This window comes from Citrus sinensis, chromosome 7 (genome assembly GCF_022201045.2).
Source record: "Citrus sinensis cultivar Valencia sweet orange chromosome 7, DVS_A1.0, whole genome shotgun sequence".
Classification (NCBI taxonomy): domain Eukaryota; kingdom Viridiplantae; phylum Streptophyta; class Magnoliopsida; order Sapindales; family Rutaceae; genus Citrus; species Citrus sinensis.
This window is the reverse complement of record NC_068562.1, coordinates 26,179,994-26,205,098: the sequence shown is the minus strand read 5'-3', so window position 1 is coordinate 26,205,098 and position 25,105 is coordinate 26,179,994. Positions and strand designations below refer to the sequence as shown.

Sequence of the window (25,105 nt, the reverse complement as noted above, 5' to 3'; positions counted from 1 at the left end):
AGAACTTTCAAAATTTTGGTTAAATAATTAAGGGATAAAAAAAAGAACATTTTCCTTTTATTTTTGTCTTTTGATCATCTATCCCATAAGTCTAATAATTTTATTATCCATATATGCAAAATATTTGTGATAACCTCTTAGATTAGATCCCAACATCTAACTTAAATGGGACTAAAGTTTCATTTGTTATTGAAGTTGCTAGTTGGTATTGCTTGGAAGTTAAGTTACTTATATAATGAAAAACTTATAATATATTCATTATTTTTGTAAAAATTATTATTTTAAAATCATATTTACTATATATTATTAATTATTATTCCATAAATATAATATTTTTTTATAATTAAAGGAAACGACACTTTAATACCAAATAAAGACTAAATATGCTTCTAAATGTTCAAGCGAAAAAAGTTTTCTCCATGGCTCTACCATTAAATACCATGGGCTTAGCCCCTTTGTCACAAAAGATGGAATAACGGCCATGGCTTGTGGGCCTTTGATTCTTGAAATCCTAAAGAGTAGTGCTTTTCACACTCTCTTAAAGTTTTTATAAAACCCCATATTTGAAATCGTAATTCTATTACTAGAGAAAATTAAATAAAACGACAAACATGAATCTAACTAAACAAATATAGATTTAACTAAATTAAAATGTTAGTTAAAAAAAACTAAATTAAAATGTTTTTACACTTACAAATCATGGGCTCTTCTTTAAACAATTTTGAGACAATTAAGTAATAAATTATATAATGATAAAAGAGTTATGTATATAATAAGTGAGGGTGAGTTTTAAAGGGGTATTAGGAGCTTCACTCTAAATTCAAATTGAAAACGGCCATCGAAATTTAAGCCCAATTAATGTGCATTTGTCCATGTTGCAATTCAATATGAGTAATGCTTTCCACACTCCTTTAATATTCTCATAAACCTCCATTTTTATAATAATAATTTATTATTTGAGGAAATTATATTAAAGGACATATAATGAATGTAATTTATTATTTCCCAATACAACAACGTTTTTTCTTTTTCTTTTTTTAATAAAATTATAATAATACTGAATCAATGAATAAATAAATTACAATTGGAATTGCATTTTACAATTGAAATGGTATGTTTACAATTTAATTAATTTATTTAAAATTTAATTCAAATTCTATTGTGATTTTTTGTCTTTTTTATAATTTTCATTTAAAAAAAATTATAAATATAAAAAAATGGGATTTCATAAGAGTTTTAAAATTAGAAGTTCTACTCATTAAATATTTTCAAATTTGCGGTTGCCAAAGGCCCGTAACTGCACTTCTGCCTCGTTAGCTTCTTTTTTATCAACAAATCAAAGTCGCAGTTCATCATTCCTAGACCTTGATCAATTAGTATCAATATAAACTCCCTCAAAATTTAATTAATAATAGGAATAAGAGAGATGGTCTTGAATATTAATTTAATTATTGACGTAACGTCTTACCTATCATATTTTAGCACATATTATTTTTATTGAAAATTTTTGCATTGCATTATTATATGTAACAAGCTCCTTCTAGTTTAAGTTTCAGGTCCGCTACGAGATACCACCCAACAAGTGTATACACACACACACACACACACATATGGGGGCAGATCAAGAGCCCTCTAAAATTACACTTAATTTTACATCAATTTTAAATCTTTGGATTTAAACATATCAACGGTGAGAATTTAATAAATTAAATGACATTAATCTTTTTACTTTTTATCATTAATTTACTTTATAAACTCCTTCCAAATTTTTATTGAGATGGATTAGAGAGGAGAAAGCGCTGGGGAAGAAGATGGATGAGAGGAGAGAGAAAGCATGAATTAATGATAAAAAGTAAAAAGATTAATGTCATTTAAACTATTAAATCCTCCCTGTCAATATGTTTTAAATCTAAAGGCTTAAAATTAGTGTAAAATTAAGTGTAATTTTAGAGAGCTCTTGATCCGCTCATATGTATGTATGTATGTATGTATGTATGGATTGACACTAAAAAGTGTATATTTAATAACGATAAAATTATCAGTTTTTCAATTATTGTGTTGTTTAATGTGCTCATTATTCTTAAATTATTTTAACACTCTCCAAATATATTTTTTATGTTAAATTAATTTGTAATATGCCAATTTTATTTTAATTTTTTATTGTAAATATATTTCAAGAGTAAAGAGGAGTTGAAACTAGAAGTGAGAACAAAAAAAAATTACTGAAGCTATTTAGAATGTATTATTGATGAGATGTAATTAATAAAAAAATATACTTAAAAAAAAGAGAAAAGGTGAAAAATGCCCGTAATACTGACCATCACACTTCTCAACGTACATATACATTATAAAAAAAAATAAATAAAGGAGGATGCATTCCTTGCCTTTAAAAGGCAAGGAGATGCAGACATGAGGAGAGCCGAGCTGGGAGAGTACGAGAGAGTGAAGTTAAGAGATTTCTTTCTTTCTTTTCTTGCTTTCTTTTATATCAATTTTCTTATAATATATTCTAGAAGTTTGTCAAATAAAAAAGAGCGTTTTGTTTTCTTAGAATATGAGTGACTAATTTTACAAAGATGAGGTGAAATGTGAAACTCAAGATTTCAAATTATTAAATTAATTACCTTCTCAAGTAAGTTTTAAGCTTATTTTATTCTTTTCTAGTTATTTTTATGTCATGTTAATTTGTAAATCTCCTTGGATCTATATGGTATTTTGACATATTGTCAACACATTAATATGGTTGTGGGCACATTAGGTACTTGATTGCATATTTATCCACATATATAGTTAGTTAAGAATTAAATGACATAATAAGTAATTAGTAAAAGTGAGGTAAAATACAAAAATGTGAGAGCATTAAAACCATAGTTTGAATATTGAGAGTGGATCCTGTAGTCTTAGCATATTTTTATATTGATTCCTATTAATTTCTTTTCTCGCATTTAATTTTCTTTGTTTAACAAATTGACTACTAGATTTTAAATTCTCTGTGATTCAATTCCAAACTCATCGGGTTATATTATAATCAGATACTCTTATACTTGAGAGTAATAATACTTTTAAGTCGTGTCATGTATGTATGTATTCAAAAGAAATCATTGTCCATTAATAAATGGCATGAGATTTGTGCCCATTCTCACACAAGTTGAAGGTATGAGTTACTAAGGCTCAGTCTGAGATTGTGTATATATATACATACATACACAAACACAAACACACACATAATAATTCTCTAGTGAGAATATTCTTATTTTGATGAAGTGAGAATGTCACCAATAGATTAAAAAATATATATTTCAATATATTAACAAATATTTTTCAATGCGTTATAAAACTGTGTGATTCAATAATATGCCTACACCTACTTTATTAAAATGTACGGTTTACAACATGCGCGCATTAAAAAACTGAGGTGCTCGCACTATATATATATAATGTTTAACCATTATATTAGATTGAAAAAAAAAGGGTCAAGAATAAACGACATGAGTTATTAATTTCATTAATATGTTTATCTTGTTAATTTTTAATTATCTTTTTTCTTTTATTTAAAATTTTCTCATTTCTTTCTCCTATGAAATTGTAAATAGAATAATTAAAACTACCAAAATTAATTTACTTACATAACCTCTAAATTTGCGATATTATGAATCATGAGAGAATAGTTATACTGTTACATAATATTGACATTTATATCTCCAATTTACCTTTCAAAACCCACCCAGGAAGGTTCCCCTCAACCATCAAACTCAAAATGTCTGATAGAGTGGCACCGAAGAATGATATGATAGCAGTGCTTGGATATTGACTATGTAATGCAGCTTACGATAAAAAAATATTGAACCAATGGTCCACCTCTCTTGTCTTCTTACACGAAATCGTCATTCTTGTTACATTGTAATTTGTGGCTTGAACATGTGGGTGGGATATTAGCTTTCCTCTTTAAAAGGGTTAACAACACAGCTCCACCAATCAAATTAACAACCGTGTGCCTAATACCTTCGTCCTCCCAGCCAAGCTGTTCATGTTCACTTTCTCAAGGGTGCCAGTTTTATAATTTTGATGATTTTAATTATTCCATTTACAAATTTACAGGAGAAAGAAAAGAGAAAATCTTAAATAAAGGAAGAAAATAAATTAAACATTAAAGAGAGGAAAGAGAAAAAAATTAATGAAATTAATAGCCCGTGTCGTCTAATTTGATCCATCATTTTAATTTAATCTAATGATTGAAAAATTGTGTGCCCTTAATATGTATGTATATGTATATTAATTTACCAACTATTTAGAATGATAATCTTTCATTTATATTAAAAGTGTGAAAATATCATGTACTTCCATTTACTTTTTAGAGGATTAAAAAAAAAGAGGAAATTATCAAAACACCTCCCATTTTCCATTAGGGGTGGGCAGAACTAAACCGGTTAAAAAAAACGATTCGGTTTGTTTATTTGTTATGTTTCAGTATTTAAAAGAGTCAAATATAAAAACTCAAACTGAACAGAAACTCTTGGTTCAGTTCTCGGTTCAAATTCTCAAAATTAGAATTGAATTGAAAAGAGTAATGATACAGCCACAAATTCTTTTATAAATTTATTTTGCACAAATTGATGTGGCATTAATTCATTGGTTGAATGAAAATATAAAATAATAAAAATAAATCATGTGGATTAAGTGATATTTAAGTCAACCAATCTTATCATACCACGTCAGTTTGTACAAAATAAATTTGTAAAAAAATTTGTGGCTATATCATTACTCAATTGAAAATGTTCGTTTACTTCGATACTATTTTTATATTAAAACGGTGCCATGTGGAGTGATTTAAGTGTATGTAAAAAATAAAAATTAAAAATTAAAATTTTAAGAAAAAAAATTATTATTATTTAAAAAACCAATCTAAACATAAAATCCCAGTATCAGTGTGGTTTTAATCTTGGTTCGGTTTTTATTTGATTTTTAAAATTTAGTATTGAACCAAATCAAAATTCTCAGTTTGGCCTTATACCGACTTGTTATCTCTACCCATATTTGTGATTATCTTTTGAATGAAAATGAAAATGAGACAAATTGGGAGTAAATTCGATATTTTCATTTCATCTCCAAAATGAATTGAAATTTAGGGCATGTTTGATATTATTTTTGACTAGTTGTTTTTTGTTTTATGAAAAAATAAAAGTGTAGAACTTGTTTGGTGGATGCGTTTTTGAACCGTAAACAAAGAATCACTTTTTCTTAATAAATGTGGAAAACACTAAATTGGGGTTCTTTACCTTTTTGTTTTTTGTCATCATGAGTCTCACACTTTCAATGTAATAATTACCACTAAAATCTGGTAGGTCCCACATGTTTGTTAGATAAATAGTTTATTTTAATGTAATAAATCTATAATGAAAAGACGGTTATGCATACATTAATAAAAAACTATATTATTAATAAAAAAATAAATTTAGCATAATTAAAATTAATAAATGTAACAATCAATAAATAAGTTTTAAAATTCTCATAAATCATTTAAATACAAAATTAATTTCTTTCAAAACTTAGGAAATTTACAAAATCAACGATGATATTTTTCTTAAATTTAGACTAAATTTTTATTTTGATAACATATTAAAATTAGATACATATATTATTATAATGTAACTATTGAAATATAATTTTTTTTAAAATATATATATACCAAATAAGTCTTCATTATTTTTATTTTTCCAGATAAACTATCAAACGCATCTTTACAGTTTTCATTTTCAGACATTAGTTTTAAAATAAGCTACCAAACATGTTTTTATTTTTAGGGTCCTCCTACATTGCAACAGTTCCAATGTACCATGATTTTTTGTCCACATGCGCAATGGCCGTAGGATCTGGAGCGCTTCTATCCAACAGTTCAGTTTAGTCACTTGTAAAAAAATGAGTGTACTGGCAACCGTGGAAGCTGGTTATTTACTTAAGTAATGGCTGTTGAGGGAGCCTTGGTTTGAAATAGTTGCAACCCAAAAGAAGAAGAGGAACGATTTACTCACGACAAAAGATAAATAAAGGGTTGTCACCTAAACAAGAGGATCACACATTCTTGGGGGAAAATATTTGAAGGATTAACTAACCAAAGATGGTACCTGGGTTGTCAGCAGAACAATTTGGGTGGCGAGAGGCAAAGAAAGTAGAGGGTGTAGGTGATTTAATTAGACAAATAATTAGGATACACCGAAGAGAGGAGAAGACGGTTGCAAATTCGTTGGAACAGTTGATTCCGATGATTTGTTTAAGAACACGTGTTGTCGTGGGAACGAATCGGATGACACTTGTGTAAATGTAGCAGCAAACTGCAACCCACTATGCGGTGATGAAAGTACACGAATTCCCCATAGCCAAAAGTAGAGGTAATAGCGCGTCTGTTTGATTTACTATTAGCCCGTTTGGGAGTGTGGTGAGGTAGTTGGGGCGTCAAAACTCAGCTACTAAGGTATTTGGTAATACTTGTAGTTGAGTTTTGATAGTTTAGTAAATTTTTTTTCCTAACTTCTATTCCATAGCTGTAACTTTTGTTCCACAGCAACTGCAGCTTAAAAGCTACAGCACATCACTCCCGAATACATCCTATGTCCAATACGAACCGAATGAAGAAGGTAATTTGTGGAAAAAAATGGTTACTTGTGGTTAAAAGAGTTGCTATTCGTAATTTGATGAAACTAAAGACGATTATGCTTATTGATAAGAGTGCGATGAGGTGATATAGGCAACAAATTGTCAATGTTTAATAATATTGCAAGCAACAGTGGATTGAAAGAGGAAAAGGCGATAAATTTCTTGGAGGAGGAAATGTACAAGTTTACTAAAAACTAAACACATGCTAGTTCTTCAATTTCTTCTCCAATTGCCAAATATCATCTTGCTTTTTCTGTCCTGCACTTGTTACAAAGAAATTAGACAATGTTCCCTGGAAAGCATTCTCGTTGATGTGTTGGCCATAGTTGACTGCCACACTGATATAATCGTCTTCAATTTCTCTCAGCGATTTCAAATTTACTTCAGCCTCATTCGACCGCACTTCAATTGGAAATTAATTTCATGATCTGATTTTACTATGTTTGGAAATGATTTCAGGAATTTTTGGTTTTTGGGTACGAATTTGACTATCTTCTCTCCACATTGATTCAATCCCCTATTTTTTAACAGTTTTGGGTTATTTAATTTTTTATTAAATTTACCCACAGTCTCTGTTTCCAATCGACTACTTTACTTATATGGGGGACTCATCTGAATCGTTGGATGGAAGCACTCTAAATCCTACGGGCATTACGGATGTGGGCAAAAGCGTGATACGTTGCAATTGTTGCAAGATAGGCGAGTCTTTATTTTTATCAAAAACTAATCATTCTTTTTTTATAAAATAAAATAAAAAATACTATATAAAAAATAATACTAAACGCACATTTACTCCTCTTGGGTCTAGCTACCTTGCAACAGTTGCAAGGTGCCACTAATTTTTGTCTTATGTGACGTTAAATTTCATTTAACCCCTTATTTTCTTTGTTATTTATATTTTATTTATAAGTTTATGTGCTCTATCTAGTAACCTTTTAAAATGTAATTTTATTTTATTTAATATCGTTTTTTACATTTATTTATAAGTTTATGTATTTTAGCCGGTGACTTTTTAAAATTTTATTTTATTTTATTTAACATTATTTATCTTTTTGAAAAGAATAAATATAATAATAAGCCTATAACTAAATACTATTTAATAAAATAAAGTAAATAATATTAAAAATTTATTTTAAATAAAATAAATAATATTAAAATTTATTTTAAATAAAATAAATAATATTAAAATTTATTTTAAATAAAATAAATAATATTAAAAATGATATTATTTTTAAGATGCTATTATTTTTTAATATTATTTAGTTTTTAAAGAATAAATATAATTATAAGCCTATGACTAAATAAAAATAATATTAATTTTTTAACACTCATGACTGATTATTTTATTTTATTTAACATTATTTAGTTTTATGAAAGAATAAATATAATAATAAGCCTATGACTAAATAATATTAAATAAAAAAAAATGAATAATATTAAAAATGATATCTATTTTTAAGGCTCACTACATATTATTTTATTTTATTTAAATATTATTTATTTTTAAAAGAATAAATATAATAATAAACCTATGATTAAATAATATTAAATAAAAAGATAAAAAAATGTTGAAAATAATATTTATTTTTAAGGCGCCCTACTGATTATTTTATTTTATTTTATGTTATTTAGTTTTTTGAAAGAATAAATAAAATAATAAGCATATGACTAAATAATATTAAATAAAATGGAATCAATAATATTAAATAATATTTATTTTAATAAAATAAATAATATTAAAAATTTATTCTTTTAAATAAAATATATAATATTAAAAATAAAATTTATTTTTTAATATTCACTACTAATTAAACAATATAAATTGGAGACAATCTGGACATATGTGCTAAAAATTTTAACTATTTAACTTATTTATGTTTTTAAGAAATATCAGGAAGTGTAATGTTAATATTCAAATAAACAAATCTCTACCATTGAAACTACCTTTCTACTAAATCGAATGATAAAAGACTGAACTCAAAAAAAGACAAAAATTAATGGTAGCGTACAACTGTTGCAAGATAGTTGAGTCCCTCTTCTCGTTGTCACTAAATTTTACAATGATACACACGAGCTGGCTGATGAGCCACTCTGCGGGACCTACAATAAAATGATTGCTCCACGTGTAAGTCTACGTGGCAGAATATCCAAAACTGCGCCGTTCGTCTCTCAATGTCGCTTCCTTTCTCTACCAACTTGCCTTTTAACTTTTCTTTTTCCACCCAACAAAAACAAAAACCAAAAGCAAAAGCCTTTCGTTCTCAATCTCACGCTCATCGGTTTCTCTTTTCTTTCGTTTTAATAATAAACACAAAACACCAAACACATTTTTTTTTTCTTCATTCACCCGTCAAAAAAAAAATCGAATAAATAAAGTTAATAATATTTACAAAAAATTATTACAAATATATAATAAAAAACATATACAAAACACTCTCTCCTTCTCTGTATTTGTCTGAGGATTTTTTTTACTTTTTTTAATTTTTTATTCGTTTCAATGGCGAAGAAGAGGAAATCGGATGCCACGCGCCTCGACGAGGTTGATCGTACGATGTACACCACCTTCTGCAGCGCCGCCAACTCGCTTTCACAGCTCTACACGCAGGCTATGAACCACCAGCGCCTCTGCTTTCAAGCCGGTGAACGCCACGCGCTGGTACCTTTCCCCTTTCAATATATGTATATTTTTTAGAAAATATTTATTTATTTGTTTTCAGTTTTGATCTTTTGAGCTTTCTCTCTGATATCTGTTTTATTTGGGGTGCTTGTCAGTGTGTGTTTATTTTTTCATTTTCATTTTAATTTTTTTTTAAATTATGAGAAAAACGAAGGTCGGTAACTTCATTGTTATTATTATTTTTAAATTCGACGAACTTGTAGCTGCTTGGTTGCAGAGAGAATGAGAAAAAAAAATATTACTTCGAGGAAAGTTCAGATTTTTAGTGAGCTCGGATTTGGAGTTGCCGTATCCTTGATTTTAGTAAAGCCTTTTATAAGATAATCACGTAATTGTATATTAATTAAATGGATATTTTTGGAAAAGATCTTGTTTTGTAATCAAGGTGACTTTTATTTCCTGCAATTTGCAGGCAATGGGATGCACAATGATTTGAACTGTGGCTGTCTCATTTGAAATGTTGCATTTGACTACTTTGTTACTCTGGCTTGCTGATTTGTGTGTCAGCATTTAACTGTTGGCGCTTTGTTTTCTTGCAGGAGAAACTTTATCAATGGATTTTGAGGCAGCAAGAAGAAGGATCGAGAGTGACAACAGTTGATATAGTTTCTTATTTGCAGGTTTTTTTTTTTTTTTAACACCCATTTGTTTTAATGCGATTTCTTTCTCTTGTTGTTTTGGGATGTCTTCGATGTTATTTCATGGCTATTTGAACTCTTGAATGTTTCTGTTCTGAATTACTTATATGTTATCCATTGTGTCAAACTTGTGCTTCTGGTTGTTTTTTGCATCCAGATGTTGAGTTAGATGGATCTGCTATGACAATTGAGAACTTAGTATCAAGTCTCTTCGACATTTTTTTGATTGTTGATGTTATCACACGGTGTATTAACATTTGGATTAGTTGTATTATGGTCACCGTATAAGTATTGTCTCTTACCCTGGAAGAAAACAAATGGCTCTCAAGATGGCTTGACCTTTTGATTTTACCAGAGTGTGGGTATTTATAATGCTTTTGTGAAATTTTATGTTCTTACCGACACTATAAGTGCACAAGATTGCTATTCTAGGCCATTTAGTCCCTGAATTTCAATAAGTGGTATAGCAATGTTTACTTCCTCATCTGTATGCTGAATTTTGAAGGGTTGAATATACTTAATTAGTTAAGTACATTCTGAACTTGAGAAAGATTGGAGAAAGAGTGTTATTTGTTAATCGCAGTCTTGATGATGAAAAGTTTTACTCTTTTTAGAGATAGTGAGCTATTGAGTGTCTAAGCTTTACATGAGTGTTAACACTGACTTTGGTAAAGGGTGGCGAAAGACGTTATTGGGGATAAGGCATTTGATTCTGTGATGGGATCAGTTATAGAGCATTTCAATATGAAAGAGGGGAATGATAATTGTTTTTTAATTGAGCAGATCCTGACATTAGTCTGATGCATAATTCGGCGCAGCCATGTTGACAAGAGTCATCTAGTTTATTTCAAAATTTGGGAAGGAATTATTCGAGGTTGAGGTTCCCTTCCCCTGCTTTTCTGTTAATTCCCACTTTATTTGCTAGTTGCATAGGTCAATTTAAGGGCTATAATCCTTTTCATTTTCTGGCTCTTAGTCAATTTCTCGAATGCTATGCACTTAGTAGGATATTTGCTGCAAGTTTGATCAAGTACTACATCTGTTTATCTTGAGATAAGTTGATCAATGATTCATATTATGGGTGACATTTATAGTGGCCTAACAGGAAACTGGAAATTATTTTACAGGAATTACATAAACATGCAATACTATTGTCCCTGCTTTTATGTGTTTCTAAAGTATATCAAAATAAGTGAAACATCCATGCCCTCATGCTGAGTAGCTGTGTGCCCAATTCGTGAACGGTGATGCATCTAACACCGAAATACAAATGGGTATTTGAGTTTACTTTAAATTAGAACCAAACCTTGCTAGTAATGAAAGGCCAGATGGTCTTGAACCATCAAAATTAAAGGATGCTACCCGTCTTCGTGTAGTTCTAATAATATTTCACTTCAGTATGGGTCTTCATTCCCAAGATCACTAAGGATCGACTATTTTCTATCATTCATCGTACAGAGGGCAAAAAAGAGAAAAGAAAAAAGAAAAAAAAGGTAAGCTGATAGGTGGAATGTGAATGTATTTTGGTTCAGGCATTTGTTCATTTGGTCTTCACTAAAGATCATTTTGATCTGATTTGTGACTCTTAGCTTTGCATGGTGTGAATGACATGAAGTTATAGCATATCTTTTTAGTTTAGGATATATGTCATGCTTGCCTTGGGGACTTTCATTAGCTTGTTGCCTTTTCAGCTTGTTTTGATTGCACCTGATGAGTGCGATTGACAATTGTTGCACGTACCCATTTGTCTTTCCCTTGTAGTGTATTTTTATTACCTGAAACTGATAATGATAATTAAAAGCTTTTTTGTGGATTCATGAGGTATTAGGAAATGAAATTTAAGTAATATGTTGGCCCACTTAAACGGAGTTATGACCATTTGCTTAAGTGATTGCTTTTGAACACGAGTGCATGTTTTTCGCAGCATCCCAAATGAGGGTATGGCATATCAGGTATGGAATATTCTTTTTTAGTGCTTTGGTGACTGGCATCTCACATTTTCTAATATGAGTGGATATGTTTGTATCAAATGGATGGCTGCTTTCTTATTGGAGCATCCAAATGCAGTGGAAGACGCATAGAAGAATTTAATTATTTCTGCGAAATTATTTTAATTTTTTATTATGATGTTTTGTAGAATGAGCTTGAATATGGAGCAGAGGAGCCGCCAATGTCCCCCAGGCTGGCAGTTCAGCACCAGCATTCCCAAGCCGTATTAAACAACTCAGGACTTCCATTTTCTTCTATTCCATATGCACCATCAACAGTCGGACCTGGAGTTCGATCTGGGCAGCCTGATCATCAAGCTAAGAACTCAGTCTTTTCAAACGCTCTCTCCAGCCCAGTTCGCCGGAGCCTCCAACACTATGACTTGACACAAGGTGGTTACCAAATGCCGCCTGGAAACGGACCTCGGAATGGTGACACCAACAATGCTCATCACCAGCAAAACAGGGATGCCAATTCCCCCAGTTCCGATTCTATGGATATGCATGCCGATAGTCCAGGCCATGAATTTACTTACTGAAATTTCTTGTGTGTTTTTTCTTACATAGTTTTTAATGTTTTTCTGTCTAAAATTTCTGTGGTTAGAATGCTTACAATTAGCTGAAATGTAGTGCAAGGTCATTTTAACTACATATATCTGTTAATGGTTTAATTTCTTCTAGTTTTAGAGTTCTCACAATCAAGTGCTTGGAAACAATGAGAGGTTGCATGAGTGGGGTCTGTGGGGATTGGGGAGATGGAAGTGGATTATCGCTAGGATCTTCTTTAAAGGGTACTTTAATCACCTTTTAACATTCGCATCAAATGTTTGTCATGTACGCTATCTATTAGTAAGTTATTTGTAAAATATTATTGGTACTTGTTTGTTAGTTTATTCGAGCCATCGTAAAGGGCCTTGAAAAGGACAAGGCAATTTGCAAATCACACATTAGACGGTTCTGCTTGAATTGCACGTCCAAAAGAGGAAGAAAAATGGAAAACGAAACCAATATTATATTCACTAAATGGGAGTCATATTTATTGGAATTTACTTTGTTGCAAGGATGGCAACAAATGTAATCATCGTTGATCTATGTTGAACAAAAATCTTCTACAATACATAATCTTATATGGAGTAGAGTATATGAAAATTCGTATTCGAATTTGAGTAGTTAGCTAAATAAAGTTATTAGATAATTATTTGGTCGGGCTTTTAGGAAAATTTGTTGTTGATAAAAAATTATTAAAAAATTACTATGTTAGAGATGTTCTAAGTCAGAGCGTTTTTCATAATTATTAGATTTAAAGTTGAAATGATTATTGGTTCTTTCAACTTTAGATCTAATGATTCTAATAGATGCTTTAATTTAGAGCATAACTAACGTAGCTAGACCCAAAATTGTATGTGTGAGGTTCCAATTTTACACACGGAAGGACTTTATGTTTATGAAGATATATTTCAAAAAGGTCCACTTTTTCCAAACTAAATGTGGATGTATGTAATTTAACTAAACGTTAAGTAGCTAAATGAAAATTTACCCACAAAGGCCCAAAACAACACTCACAAAGCCCGATTATATTGTCCGGCCCATGATTCTCCACTCAGTTATAAAATGGCGCACGCAAACGCGCCCTTATCCGTTTCGTAAAATTTCGTTCCCGCCAACGTGTTTGTCCAATTTCAATCAAATCCAAACCCCACTCTCTCTCCCCTTCTGCGCTCTGATTTAGGTACGTCAATTTTCTAATAATTTTTACTTCTTTTAAGTTTTAATAAAATTAATCTGATTTTATTAATGATTTATGTACGTTGTTATGTAATTTAATTTCGTTTTGAACACTTTCATTAATATTTTAATATCAAGTCGCATCTTTGATTATTAGCATCGAGGCGTAAATTAGAGTCGATTGGTGATATTAGGGTTTCTTTGATTTAATGCATCTCGTGCCGAAGTTAAAATCTTAATAACAATAAAAAAAATGAAAGAGTTAGATTTTTTACTGAACTTTGACTTTTTTTTTTCCTTTTTTGAGTTAAATTAATGTAAGAAATTTTGCTTCTTCTGAAGTTAAAAATAGGAGAAATCAATTTTGGGAGATTGTTATTTTTTTTTTTATGGAGATCAAATTGGGAGAACTTTTAATTTTCTGTTTGTTGGAATTATATGACTGCAGAGTGATTTTGTTGAAAAACAAGGGATGAAACCACTTTCTATAGAAATAATTAAAAGAATTTTTTTGGAATAAACTTTGTAATTTTTTTTTTAAATAGGCTTTTTAGGGAAGCCACTACCATTTATTTTTGCTAGGTAGAAATCCAAGTGCTTTTTTGATCTTGAAAAGTTGATATAGAATCACTTCTGACTCTTTGGAAATTCTCTAACTGTGCTGAAACCATTTCGAGACACAATACTGTGCTTGTATTTGGTTTTAGTTAGCTTTGGTTTAAGTTTGCTAGTTCTCCATTTTTTTTTATTATTATTCCTTTCATTTTCTTTCGATATCTAAATTGTATTTCAGGAATATAGGTTGCAAACAGGAGTTAACTCTCTTGCATTTAGCAAACTTTCCTTTTGGAGTGAACAAGATTCAATCTTAGGCCACTTTGTAGAAAGGGAAAAAATTAATCTACCAGTTAAATTAGTTGCAGCCGCCTCTTTTAGTGTCTTTAATTATGAATAAAAATTATTGATTTCAGAACTTATGGCATTTAGATTGTTTCTTTAGTGTAACGGTCATATTGACTATAGATCAATTGTTTCAAACAAATTAAAAAATCCAGTCTCTTGTATTAATTTTTATTCCTTCTTATAGTTTAATTCTTGTTTAGGTCATATTTCTAGTTTAGCTACAATAGGTTATCTGTTGCTATAAATATGGGTCTTTCGTAGCCCTTTGATGCACATTAGACTTGAGTATATGAAGTCTTCAGTATTTAGACTCTGAATGAATTTGTGTTATTTCTTGTTATTCCATGGAATGAATGAGATCTAGCTATCCAGATTCGGAGACATCCTCAAGCTTAAGATGAGTTTAGTTTATATTTCAATATTTTTGGCATTCTTAGTGAGCAGAATATTGTTAATCCCTGACCTTGCATCAACTTACCTTCTGCTGCATTATGCTTGTGCAGCGATATTAGCTGACTGAATCTGTTGGCTATTTATGGTTTGAAATACTTTTGACTCGTAGAGAATACTGATGCAGTTTGACAATTGGTTTAACTTGCAAAAGAGCTGAATTGCCATGACATCTGCTAGAAAGCGAAGGGGAAAAGTAATTGTGGCTCAAACAGAACACAATGTGGGTATAAGTAGTGACGGAGTTATGAGATCTACTAAGAGAACTTTGGGGAGGTGCCACAAAGCAACAGGTAAGGCACCTCGTTTTTATGCTTGCTGCATTTGTCTAGCAATCAATTCTTGTACAAATGCTCATGTTGCCACTGCTACTTGTAAAGTGTCAATGCAAAGTTTTTCAGATTTAACTTCAGGGCCTATGTGGCCTTTTGGTTCAACCTAGGGTGAAAATGAGGAGTACTTCTTAAATCAGATTTGAATATGATAACCTTCAAGGCTGGGATTGGAGTAACTATGATTTCAGCTATGAATGAATTTGATATCCACAAGCTTTTAGGCCTACGGTGTAAAACTGATATGCTACATTAAAATAGGACAAGATGGAGCTAAGCCTATGAGTATTGGTTTGTATAAAACCTGTAGTAATTTCCGGCATAGTGTTTGTATATACTATAAGCTCACGCCAAAATTTATTGAAGCCGGGTTTTTTTGGAACCATAAAGCAAGCATTAACAAATTTGGCCCTCCATTGAACGAAAACCAGTGAACTTGCCAATTTCCTGTCTTAATTAAAAACCTTAACTCTATTCCTAAGAAACAAATTAACGGCTCAAGGTTGTCTTCATATTCCTTCTTGCTTTTGCATCTAGATTTCTTTTTAAGAATTTTGATCATGCCACCTGTTAGTTATACCATAGTTGCTTTCATTTATTTTCAATAAACTTACAATTGGATTGAATCTTCTCTTTTCAGGGAAAATTGATGATTTTTCAGTTGAAAATGATGAAAATTGTTTACCTTCTAGCTCAGTTGTAGTAAAATATCCAGTCAAAGGTACATGCCTTATGAAATCAGCTACTAAATCACCAGTATTTGAACTTTATCCAGGAAAAATACTTCACCCCTTGGCAAAAATCAAGTTACAGCTCTTTCCCATAGATGAAAAGACTCGTATGGGATTAGAAAAGGTAAATTTGTGAAAAAAAAAGCTTTGAATTAATTAGAAACTCTTCACAAGATAAATCACTATGCACTGTTATTATTGTTTTTCTTCTTGTAGGATGGATTTCATCCATACTTGGAACTCACTCTAAGCACTCGAAAGAAGATATCTTCTGTGCTTAAGCACCTTAAGAGCAAGTGGGGTAGTTCAAGCATTGCTCTTGGGGAACCCATGTTCTTCCCCTATAATACTTTGGAGAATTTGGCTAGTTACAGATGGACTATGAATGACAATGACATCAGTGCAGGAGATGTCTATGCAGCTATAGGAAACCCTACTGTTTTCCGTTTGAGGTTGGAGGACTGCTCACTTTCTTTTATTGTTTGCTCGCAGTAATTTAGTTCCAGATTCTGACTCATTTCCTTTTTATAAGGTATGGCTGGTCGTCCAATCTCAAAACGGAAACCGGTGGAGTACCCTCTACAACGACTTCCCTAGAGGGTTGTTTAAAAGCTCAAGGTTTACAGAGAAGTTGCAGTACCAACGTGGAGAATACAAATGGCATAGTAAAGCAAATAGATGCAACAAGAGGAGAGCTCAAACCTTTTATTGAAAGTGGATCAACAAATACAGGTTTAGCTGAGAAGATGTCTTTTGATAGACCTGTTGGTCCCAGGGTATGATGTCATTTACCAGTTGTTATTATCATTATTATTATTGTTATTTCCTGTATAAGCATATTGTGAGAATGCTTCATAAGTTAGCATGAGAACCTCTTTAAGAATTTGTCTCTGGTGCACATGGCTAGTGAGCAGATCTGGATTCAGCATTTATCATCTTTTCTATCAGATAGTAATATTTTCTGAAGAATTGGTTGATACTTATTTGGAAGAAAGTAAAATGGTCAAAATCAGCTTTGCAGATTTAATTGATTAACTAGCACTTGCTTATATATGCTTCTAAATTTTCTATCCTTAAGTCAAGACTTTTAGTTGGTATAGATATTTTCTTAAGTTTTGCTGTTTCTAAAATAATCATTGTGATCAATCTAGGATAATGACGTGAGGACAGATGGTAGTATTGGCCAACCATCACTACTCTGGGATGATATGCTAACAAACATAAGCATTGGAGGCTTGCTGTCCGAAGCATCTTTGCAGGGAAAGTTTAATAGTGAGATGAAATCAAATGGGAGCAATGCAGACTCGCAGCCATCTCAGTTAATTTCTGATTCATTTGATGCTTTTCTTGCTGCCCAAATGAATCATCCTCAAGGTCCACAACCAGCCCCTCAACAGCCACGCTCATCTATTTTGGATGCTGAAGACACATGCCATGCATTTGCATTCCAAAAATTCTCTTCCTCAGGGAAAGATACTCTAGGTTTGGGTGGAAATATTTCCTGCAGTCAGGGGGCTGAAGCTGAGAAATTCAAGGTTCCTACTGGGACTGAGTTTTGCTAAAAAATTTATCTTATTGTTGCAACAATGGAATAGTTTGTTTTTTCCCCCACAGAAAGCTTTTGTTGGTTTTGTTTTTGTATTTTTCTCCCACATAACTACTTAGAGGCATAAGTAGACAGTTATTAGCATAGTTTGCCCTTGATAATGATGGTTGGATCGAATTTGTGAGAAAATATATGTTGGTCATCTATATAGATTTGAATGCTTGATTTGGGATTTTTAACATTTTAGGAAGATGAGAGCTTTGGCAAAAATTTCTTCTTACGCCGCGTTCTTTGGATTCAGCTTTACTGGTATTCTATTAGGAGATTCCCTTGAAATTAGAAATTTATTTGGCCCAAAAGGATCTTCCTTGTAAGGCATTTTGATATGCTAAAATTTTTAAAGTTTCTTTAAATGGTGTAAGTTTTTGTTCAGACTGTACTGTCATGTTCTCAGATCGTCCTGCTTTCTCTGGCTCCTTGTGCGTTTTTCGTATGTACCCATCTTTCTTACTTCAAAGTCTTGTTATTCTAAAAGAGTTCGGTTTTGGTTCTCTGAGCATTCATATCTCTGTAAAGGCTAGTTGACAAAAAAAAAAAAGAACACGTTGATTTTAGTCATGATATAGTTCGTGTACTGTTATTCATTTTCCTTGCCCAAGATGTGCCTCAATATATTCTTCTTTAAGTTTTCATTCTATCTTGTGCAGGAGAACATCCAATCAGGGCTTCAACAGAGCAATACTAGTAAAAAATCCGAGACAGACCTGCTGCTTTTTTCACGTCTGCTTAACGATGAAAGCAGCCTTGGGCTGTCAGACATCAAATGGGTACATTACATTTCTTCTGGAAATTGTGTTGATCATTTTACTTTACCATGTGTTTAAACTTTCTTTTTTCTCTGCTCTTTTCTCATTTGATGCAGACCGACTCTATGGGAACATTTGATCTCGGCTTATCATCCTCTCGAAGTGGATTTGTTAATTAGCAGTCTGTTAATTCGAAACAACTTGTTGCAGACTAAAAGATTCCTCTTGAAGATACAAACATAATGGAGACGGGGAAAAATGATAACGAATAAACTGAATCTTGATGATTGGTTAAAGTATTTCTTGCATGTCAAGGTTCGAACTCCATGATTTTGTTCAAATTCTTCTGTAAATGATTGTAGCATCGAAGTTGGATATTCCCTACAAAGCTCATAGGAATAAACTATAATTAGTCTATATTTTGGTACTCTGATTCTATCATCACCTATTTGTTCATTAACGGATAGCAGCATCATGTTCCAAATTATGTGTGATTTATTTAGGCTAAAAATTATGGGAGAAAAAGCTTTTTACTTTTCTTATGAGTTCTTATTTTTGAAACGCGTGCTTAGAAAAGAAGCTGGGTGTGTTTGGTTGAGATTACGAACATGTCATTAAATTTCTGTCTGATTAATAAACGGCATATCATACTTATTCCATAAAGTTTTACGACACAGCATCTATAAAATAGAATTATAAACAACATGTCTATTGTCTACATAAATATTAATTAAAAAATTTAAATTAATTTACTTTAATGAATAAATAATTTAAAAATATCCCATAATTATTAATTTAATATTAATATATTTAATTTTCTTTTAACTTAATTAAATTAGTTGAGTTCAATCGAATTCTAGACAAAATATACGGTAATATTAAATATAATCCAACTTAATCTTCTGGTATACTATCAAATCTAATCTACTCCAACATACCAAACATGCCCTTTATGTATCTGATTTTATTTTAATTTGTAACAAAAAAAGACTATATTCCATAAACAGAACTCGTGAACATAGGTATTAAATTTTGGTTTTACACTTTTACTACTTAAAAAAAGGGGAAAAAAAATCAACCCAATCTCCAGTTCAAAAATGCATTTAAAAACTGATTTGGTTTGTTTCATATGGCTGTTCCATTGATAGATTGGTTATTTTTCTTTTCTTTTTTTAAATAAATAATAAAATAAATAATCCAATTTAACCCAGTTTAATATTCAATATCTGACTAATTGATTAGTAAATTATTGTTGATTTTTGGCAAAATTCTAAACTTATTTGTATATATACGACAGTTACTAATTCCTACCCGCCAAAAATTTTTAATTGCCAATTAAACTTATTTTTCTGTAAATATAAAAAAACTAAAACATAAACACTGTAACAACATTCCCTTGATAACTTAGCCCCCCTGAGCTTTGATAATGGAGAAAATCGTTAATAATAATAATAATAATAATAATAATAATTAAAAGGTTCCTCAAATTTTTCAGCCAAATTCAAACCCCTCACTCTTCTCCCTTTTGCATAATTCCAAAAATTTGCCGGCTAATGGACGGCTTGTATGTACATTGCCATCTTTGCTTTTCATATTCATCCTTGTTGATGATCACAAAAAGAGACAACAAAAAAGGGAAATTTTTTTTCTTTAATGTTCCCCATTTCACACACCCACAAAAGAACTCTAAGTTTCAATGTCACATATCAATTATCACCATTAGTGTTGACTGTGTGGTGAAGTTTTTGAGAGGTTCTGGTTTGGTTTGGTGTCTGATCATTCATGGGGTGTATTCAGGCCAAGTTGTCGCCGCCTCAAAATGTGGTTGAGAGATTGAAAATGGAAGGTGGGTATGTGAAGGGAGTGAGTGCAGGTAGAGTTGTGGTGCAGAAGGCGGTGGGGAAGGAGAATGGGAAGGTGTCTAGGCATGGGGGTGATGGTAATGGAGTGGGAGAGAGGGTGAGGAATGGTGGTGGTGATGGCGGAAGCCGGTCGCGGAAGTCGGTGAAGAAGAAGATTAGTGAAGACGAGCTGGTTGATGGCTGGCCTAAATGGCTTGTTGATAATATTCCTAAAGAGGTTTTGGCTGGTTTGGTGCCTAAGAGTGCTGATTCTTATGATAAACTAGCCAAGGTTGGTATTGTTGCTATTATTTAGTTGTTATGATCATGGAATGATTTATTTTGATGATACCACTTTGCAAAATGATTCTTTATCTTTATTTGGATGAATTTTTCTCTCAAAGGTATTAAGCGAATTGAATAGACCATGGTGAATGATTTTCTCAAGTGTAGATATAGAAGCATGTGCATGCTTGTGGCTTCAGTTGTTCACACGTCATTCTTGTATTGTGATTTCTCACCAACATGGTTTGATTTTCAATAACTCTTTGTTTTCTTGAATTTGTTCCTGATTAGAATAATTTCATGAGGCTAGAATTGGTTATTTTCTAAGTTGGCGTGTGTTGTAGATAGTAGAATCAACAATTTCAACATATTCCAATCGAATCTTAAGGAGTTTCAGTTTGAGGCCCAGTTTGGATCTTGAAAAGTATAAATTGGAAACAAAAGAATTGTTTGAAGACGGCATAGTTAGTGTTCAAATTTTTATCCTTAATACCTTTGTATCATTAATATCTTGCACTCACTTTGTAGGTAGGGCAAGGAACGTACAGCAATGTATACAAAGCTCGAGATAGAGACACAGGAAAGATTGTTGCTTTGAAGAAGGTCCGGTTTGACACATCAGAGCCAGAGAGTGTCAAGTTTATGGCAAGAGAGATAAGGATACTGCAGAAGCTAGATCATCCCAATGTCATCAAGCTTGAAGGACTAGCTACATCAAGGATGCAATACAGTCTCTATCTGGTTTTCGATTTCATGCAATCAGACTTGACCAAAATCATCTGCCGCCCAGCCCAGAAGCTCACCGAACCACAGGTTGGAATTTTTTTTGAATTCGTCTGAAAAATGTAAATAAATTGGGATAAATTGAAAAACTGAATTGGTAACCATGTACTAGTGAAAATAGCATTAAGGGAATGCCTGGTATTGAGGTGATGTGAAATAGGAATTATTGGTCTTTTAAGTAAAAGTCTAGAATACATTGGAGCTACGATAACTGCGGATAATATGACATGTATGTTCATTTAACCTAACAATCAACTTTTCTGGTGGTTTCAAAAATAATTGTCTACATGGCACGACTTTATGGAATTTTTGTATGGATGACATGAGACTTCCAAATCCGACTTTCTCATGGTTGTCAAGTATAAATGAGTGGATAGTTGGTGAAAAGTAAAACATGTACCAAAAACTTTAGCTACTGTGTTTTGAAATTCAAGCAAAATCATGAATTCTATTCTGGGTAAAAAGCAAATTAGTTATCAGTCAAGTGATTATGTATAGCCTTTTTTTTTTTTTGGGTGGTGGTGGTGGGGGGCAAAAGCTCAAAGGATATTGTCATCCTGATTTGGGATTTTATATTTGTATTATGTAGGTGAAGTGCTATATGCAGCAGCTACTTTCGGGTCTGCAGCATTGCCATGAAAGGGGAATTTTACACAGAGACATTAAAGCTTCAAACTTGTTAATAGACAAAAGTGGGATGCTAAAGATTGCAGATTTTGGCCTTTCAAATTTCTTCATTCCTAAACAAAAAGGCCCCCTTACAAGCCGCGTGGTAACACTCTGGTACCGAGCTCCTGAGCTACTATTAGGCTCTACTGATTATGGAGTTGGTATCGATCTTTGGAGTGCTGGATGCCTTTTAGCTGAAATGTTTATTGGACGACCACTTATGCCTGGAAGGACAGAGGTAAAACTCTTGCAATTAGCTCAAAAATCATAGAAGAATAATTTGTGTTTCATGTTGTTCAAGCATTCACAAAAGTGAATTGACGAAGAAATATTGCTCATATGACAATGAGATAAAGCAATGATTCAATTTTTACGAAATCTCAAAGGTTCACTAAGTGCACTTTTTTTTTTTTTTAAAATATAGGATATGAATGTGTAAATGTTACTTCTGGCAGGTGATTCAGTGAATTAAGCTTCTTGTGCATTCAGGTTGAGCAGCTTCACAGGATTTTTAAGCTCTGTGGCACACCTTCAGAGGATTACTGGAAGAAAATGAAGCTAACTACAACTTTTCGACCACAACATTATAAGCCCAGTTTTCGCGAAGTCTTTGGAGAGTTTCCTCCTTCTTCCTATGGTATCTTAACCACACTTCTAGCTCTGGATCCAGCTTATCGTGGTACTGCTGCCTCTGCTCTCCAAAATGAGGTGAGTTCAAACATTAGTCCATTCTACATAATCTTAAATGAGCAATTACACCGAAATTATATGTAATGTATATATAGCGATACCTTTCTTGTTCCTCTCCTGATTGTGTGATACAATAAGCTTATAATACTCTGTATCTTTAAAACTTCGTTCACTTTCAGTTCTTCAATGCAAGTCCATTGGCCTGTGACCTCTCGAGTCTACCGGTAATCTGCAGAGAGGAGGATGAGCCAGCTCGAACCCGCAGAAGAAAGAAGTATGTGACTAATTTGGCTGTGAATTTCTATTTCTTGTTTTCATTTTCATGCTGTAAGAATTAGTTTCTAAAAGTTATCATGCTTAAATAAGGAGCTTCTTCATGCACATAAACAAAGCAACAATAAGAATCAGAAATTTCAGCATGATTTAGAATTTTACTCAAATGTTTGTAGCAGTAACACAAGCAATAAAATTCATATACCTCCAAGCGTGCTTGCGTACGAAGATAAAACTTATTTTTTCACATGAAATAAAGTACTCACTAGGATCACTAGTCTAAATGATGAGACGGAAGGTTATTTGACCATACTACCTTACAGTAAGTGTTAAAGAAATTAAATTAGATCATTTAAACACCACGCATTTCCATTTTACAGGCGCCGGAGTTCAAAAGGAAGGAAATCTACTCAATCGATACATGAAGGTCATCATAAAAGGGTTTCATCTGTTTCATCTGCAGATGAAACCAAAGGAGAGACCGAATCTTCTAAAGAGGTGAATGGAGTACATATATAATGCCCCATAAAAGTTGCATTTCAGTTAAAATTGAATACATATAAACTTTTGTTTAATGGTTGATTTTGAGCGTTAGCACCGGCTAATAAGATTTTTGCATGAAAATTTTTTTCTATGATGGCAGAGAAAATTTTAAAAAAATTTCCCTAAAGTCATTCACGCATCAAATATTCAAGCTTCTGGTGTTATGTGTTCTTGCAGCTGGAGAAGAATGCAGACCCAAGTGCAAGAAGCAGCTCTCACAGTCTAAAATCAATCATACACGAAGCAGGATTGCATATTTCTCTTTCCCCAATTCGTCCAACTCTTCGAAATCGATCTACAATGGAGGCTCATCACAACAAAAACATCCAGAACTTCAATCTAACTGAGGGTCATCCTAATGCTCTTATGAACATTCAGAACTTCACTCTTTTACAGGCTTCAATAACAGATATCATCAATCACAGAGAAGGCAATGCATTTGCTCCTTTCAGCAGGTCCCTCTCTACATTGGATTTCCGAACACTCGATCCCGAAAAGATAACAAAACTCTTTGGATTAGATAAGGATAAGTCCAATGAAAATGATCCCAATTAGCTAAAAGCTGCAAGTTATGGGATGTCCCTTTTTTGAGCTCTGTTATGTATGAATGTATCCTTTAACATATTAGTGCTGCATGACATCCACTAGAGATCCACACGTTTGCTTTTGTAATCAACTAAAATGCCTTTTGCTGTTTGAGAACATATTCTACTTAACTTAGTGTCTGTTTGGTATGACTTATTTAATAGTTATAAGTGTTTACTTAAATCTATAAACTCTTATTATAATTTTTTTTTTGTTTGGTTATTTTTCTAATAGAGTTTTTAAAGATTAGATAAGTTATTTTGCCTCTACTAGCAAAAGTTTAAATTTTGGACTTTTGGACTTTTGCAAGTAGAGGTTAAAAAATATTTTTTAAATGTTAAAATATCTTTTATTTATTTGACAATCTTATTTTATTATTTTTATAACATAACTTTAAAAAACTTACTTATTAAAATAATTTCATAAATTTTTTATAAAATTTTTTATGGACAACCAAACAATTGAAAATTTTGTAGTTAAAACTCTATTTATAAAAATTCTACTAATAAAAGCTCTACTTAAATAATCTCTACTTGAAAACATGTATTAAACGGAGCCTTACTCAGCAATCGTACTGAGTATGACTTTGTTTCTTTTTCTTATAATTAAAAAAAAATCAAACTATCTCCTTCCAGTCTCTTGATCAATGGCGAATTGCAGGCTGTGTGTGTAATATGTGTATCAACTCAAATGTACAAGTAGTCAATTGCAGGTGTATAAACAAAATTATTTAGTATTGACAAAACTTATAAATATGACAATATGTTCTGCTAATCTGTTTGTCCAATTCATTCATTTACAGCTGCAAAATTGTTTCCTCAAAGATCCATCCAATGAATCTCTAGTTATATCTATCTCCAAGGCTTCTTGCTAAACATAATATTAGTATTCAAATGTACATATCATCTTACAATTTAAGAATTGAAGTCACTGCTCGACAAGATGGTGCAGCTGTTCCTTCTTCTTCTTCTTTTTTTTAAAAAAAAAAA

The 25,105-nt window shown here is 31.8% G+C and overlaps 3 protein-coding genes across 7 annotated transcripts; all 3 read left to right on the top strand.

The window, feature by feature from the left end:
• Positions 1 to 8,866: 8,866 nt before the first annotated feature.
• LOC102606673 (uncharacterized) lies at positions 8,867 to 12,634 on the top strand. The gene is made up of 3 exons (XM_006464459.3): positions 8,867 to 9,307; positions 9,868 to 9,948; positions 12,104 to 12,634. The coding sequence occupies exons 1-3, from the start codon at positions 9,149 to 9,151 to the stop codon at positions 12,491 to 12,493; spliced, it is 630 nt and encodes a 209-aa protein (XP_006464522.1). The 5' UTR covers positions 8,867 to 9,148; the 3' UTR covers positions 12,494 to 12,634.
• Positions 12,635 to 13,554: 920 nt separating this feature from the next.
• On the top strand, positions 13,555 to 18,874 carry LOC102606976 (TSL-kinase interacting protein 1). Of its 5 annotated transcripts, none has more exons than XM_006464464.4 (8): positions 13,555 to 13,683; positions 15,086 to 15,325; positions 16,140 to 16,219; positions 16,312 to 16,547; positions 16,628 to 16,871; positions 17,247 to 17,630; positions 18,349 to 18,468; positions 18,564 to 18,874. In XM_006464464.4, the coding sequence occupies exons 2-8, from the start codon at positions 15,199 to 15,201 to the stop codon at positions 18,624 to 18,626; spliced, it is 1,254 nt and encodes a 417-aa protein (XP_006464527.1). In that variant the 5' UTR covers positions 13,555 to 13,683; positions 15,086 to 15,198; the 3' UTR covers positions 18,627 to 18,874. The 5 variants fall into 5 exon arrangements, with proteins under 5 accessions (XP_006464527.1, XP_006464523.1, XP_006464524.1 ...); XM_006464460.4 differs by having other exon boundaries at positions 16,005 to 16,219; XM_006464461.4 differs by having other exon boundaries at positions 13,571 to 13,683; positions 15,160 to 15,325; positions 16,005 to 16,219.
• Positions 18,875 to 19,866: 992 nt separating this feature from the next.
• LOC102608067 (probable serine/threonine-protein kinase At1g54610) lies at positions 19,867 to 24,272 on the top strand. Its single transcript, XM_006464465.4, has 7 exons — positions 19,867 to 20,580; positions 21,102 to 21,386; positions 21,946 to 22,263; positions 22,515 to 22,733; positions 22,895 to 22,989; positions 23,369 to 23,486; positions 23,709 to 24,272. The coding sequence occupies exons 1-7, from the start codon at positions 20,230 to 20,232 to the stop codon at positions 24,084 to 24,086; spliced, it is 1,764 nt and encodes a 587-aa protein (XP_006464528.1). The 5' UTR covers positions 19,867 to 20,229; the 3' UTR covers positions 24,087 to 24,272.
• The last annotated feature ends 833 nt before the right edge of the window (positions 24,273 to 25,105 follow it).

Excerpts from the sequence above, each read along its gene's own strand:
- LOC102606673 (XM_006464459.3), top strand. The coding sequence starts at position 9,149 with ATGGCGAAGAAGAGGAAATCGGATGCCACGCGCCTCGACGAGGTTGAT. Across the intron at positions 9,308-9,867 it reads CCGGTGAACGCCACGCGCTG|GAGAAACTTTATCAATGGAT; the intron begins GTACCTTTCCCC and ends GTTTTCTTGCAG. Across the intron at positions 9,949-12,103 it reads ATATAGTTTCTTATTTGCAG|AATGAGCTTGAATATGGAGC; the intron begins GTTTTTTTTTTT and ends GATGTTTTGTAG.
- LOC102606976 (XM_006464460.4), top strand. The coding sequence starts at position 15,199 with ATGACATCTGCTAGAAAGCGAAGGGGAAAAGTAATTGTGGCTCAAACA. Across the intron at positions 17,631-18,348 it reads CTGAAGCTGAGAAATTCAAG|GAGAACATCCAATCAGGGCT; the intron begins GTTCCTACTGGG and ends TATCTTGTGCAG. Across the intron at positions 18,469-18,563 it reads GGCTGTCAGACATCAAATGG|ACCGACTCTATGGGAACATT; the intron begins GTACATTACATT and ends CATTTGATGCAG.
- LOC102608067 (XM_006464465.4), top strand. The coding sequence starts at position 20,230 with ATGGGGTGTATTCAGGCCAAGTTGTCGCCGCCTCAAAATGTGGTTGAG. Across the intron at positions 22,264-22,514 it reads TTATGCCTGGAAGGACAGAG|GTTGAGCAGCTTCACAGGAT; the intron begins GTAAAACTCTTG and ends TTGTGCATTCAG. Across the intron at positions 22,990-23,368 it reads CGAACCCGCAGAAGAAAGAA|GCGCCGGAGTTCAAAAGGAA; the intron begins GTATGTGACTAA and ends TCCATTTTACAG.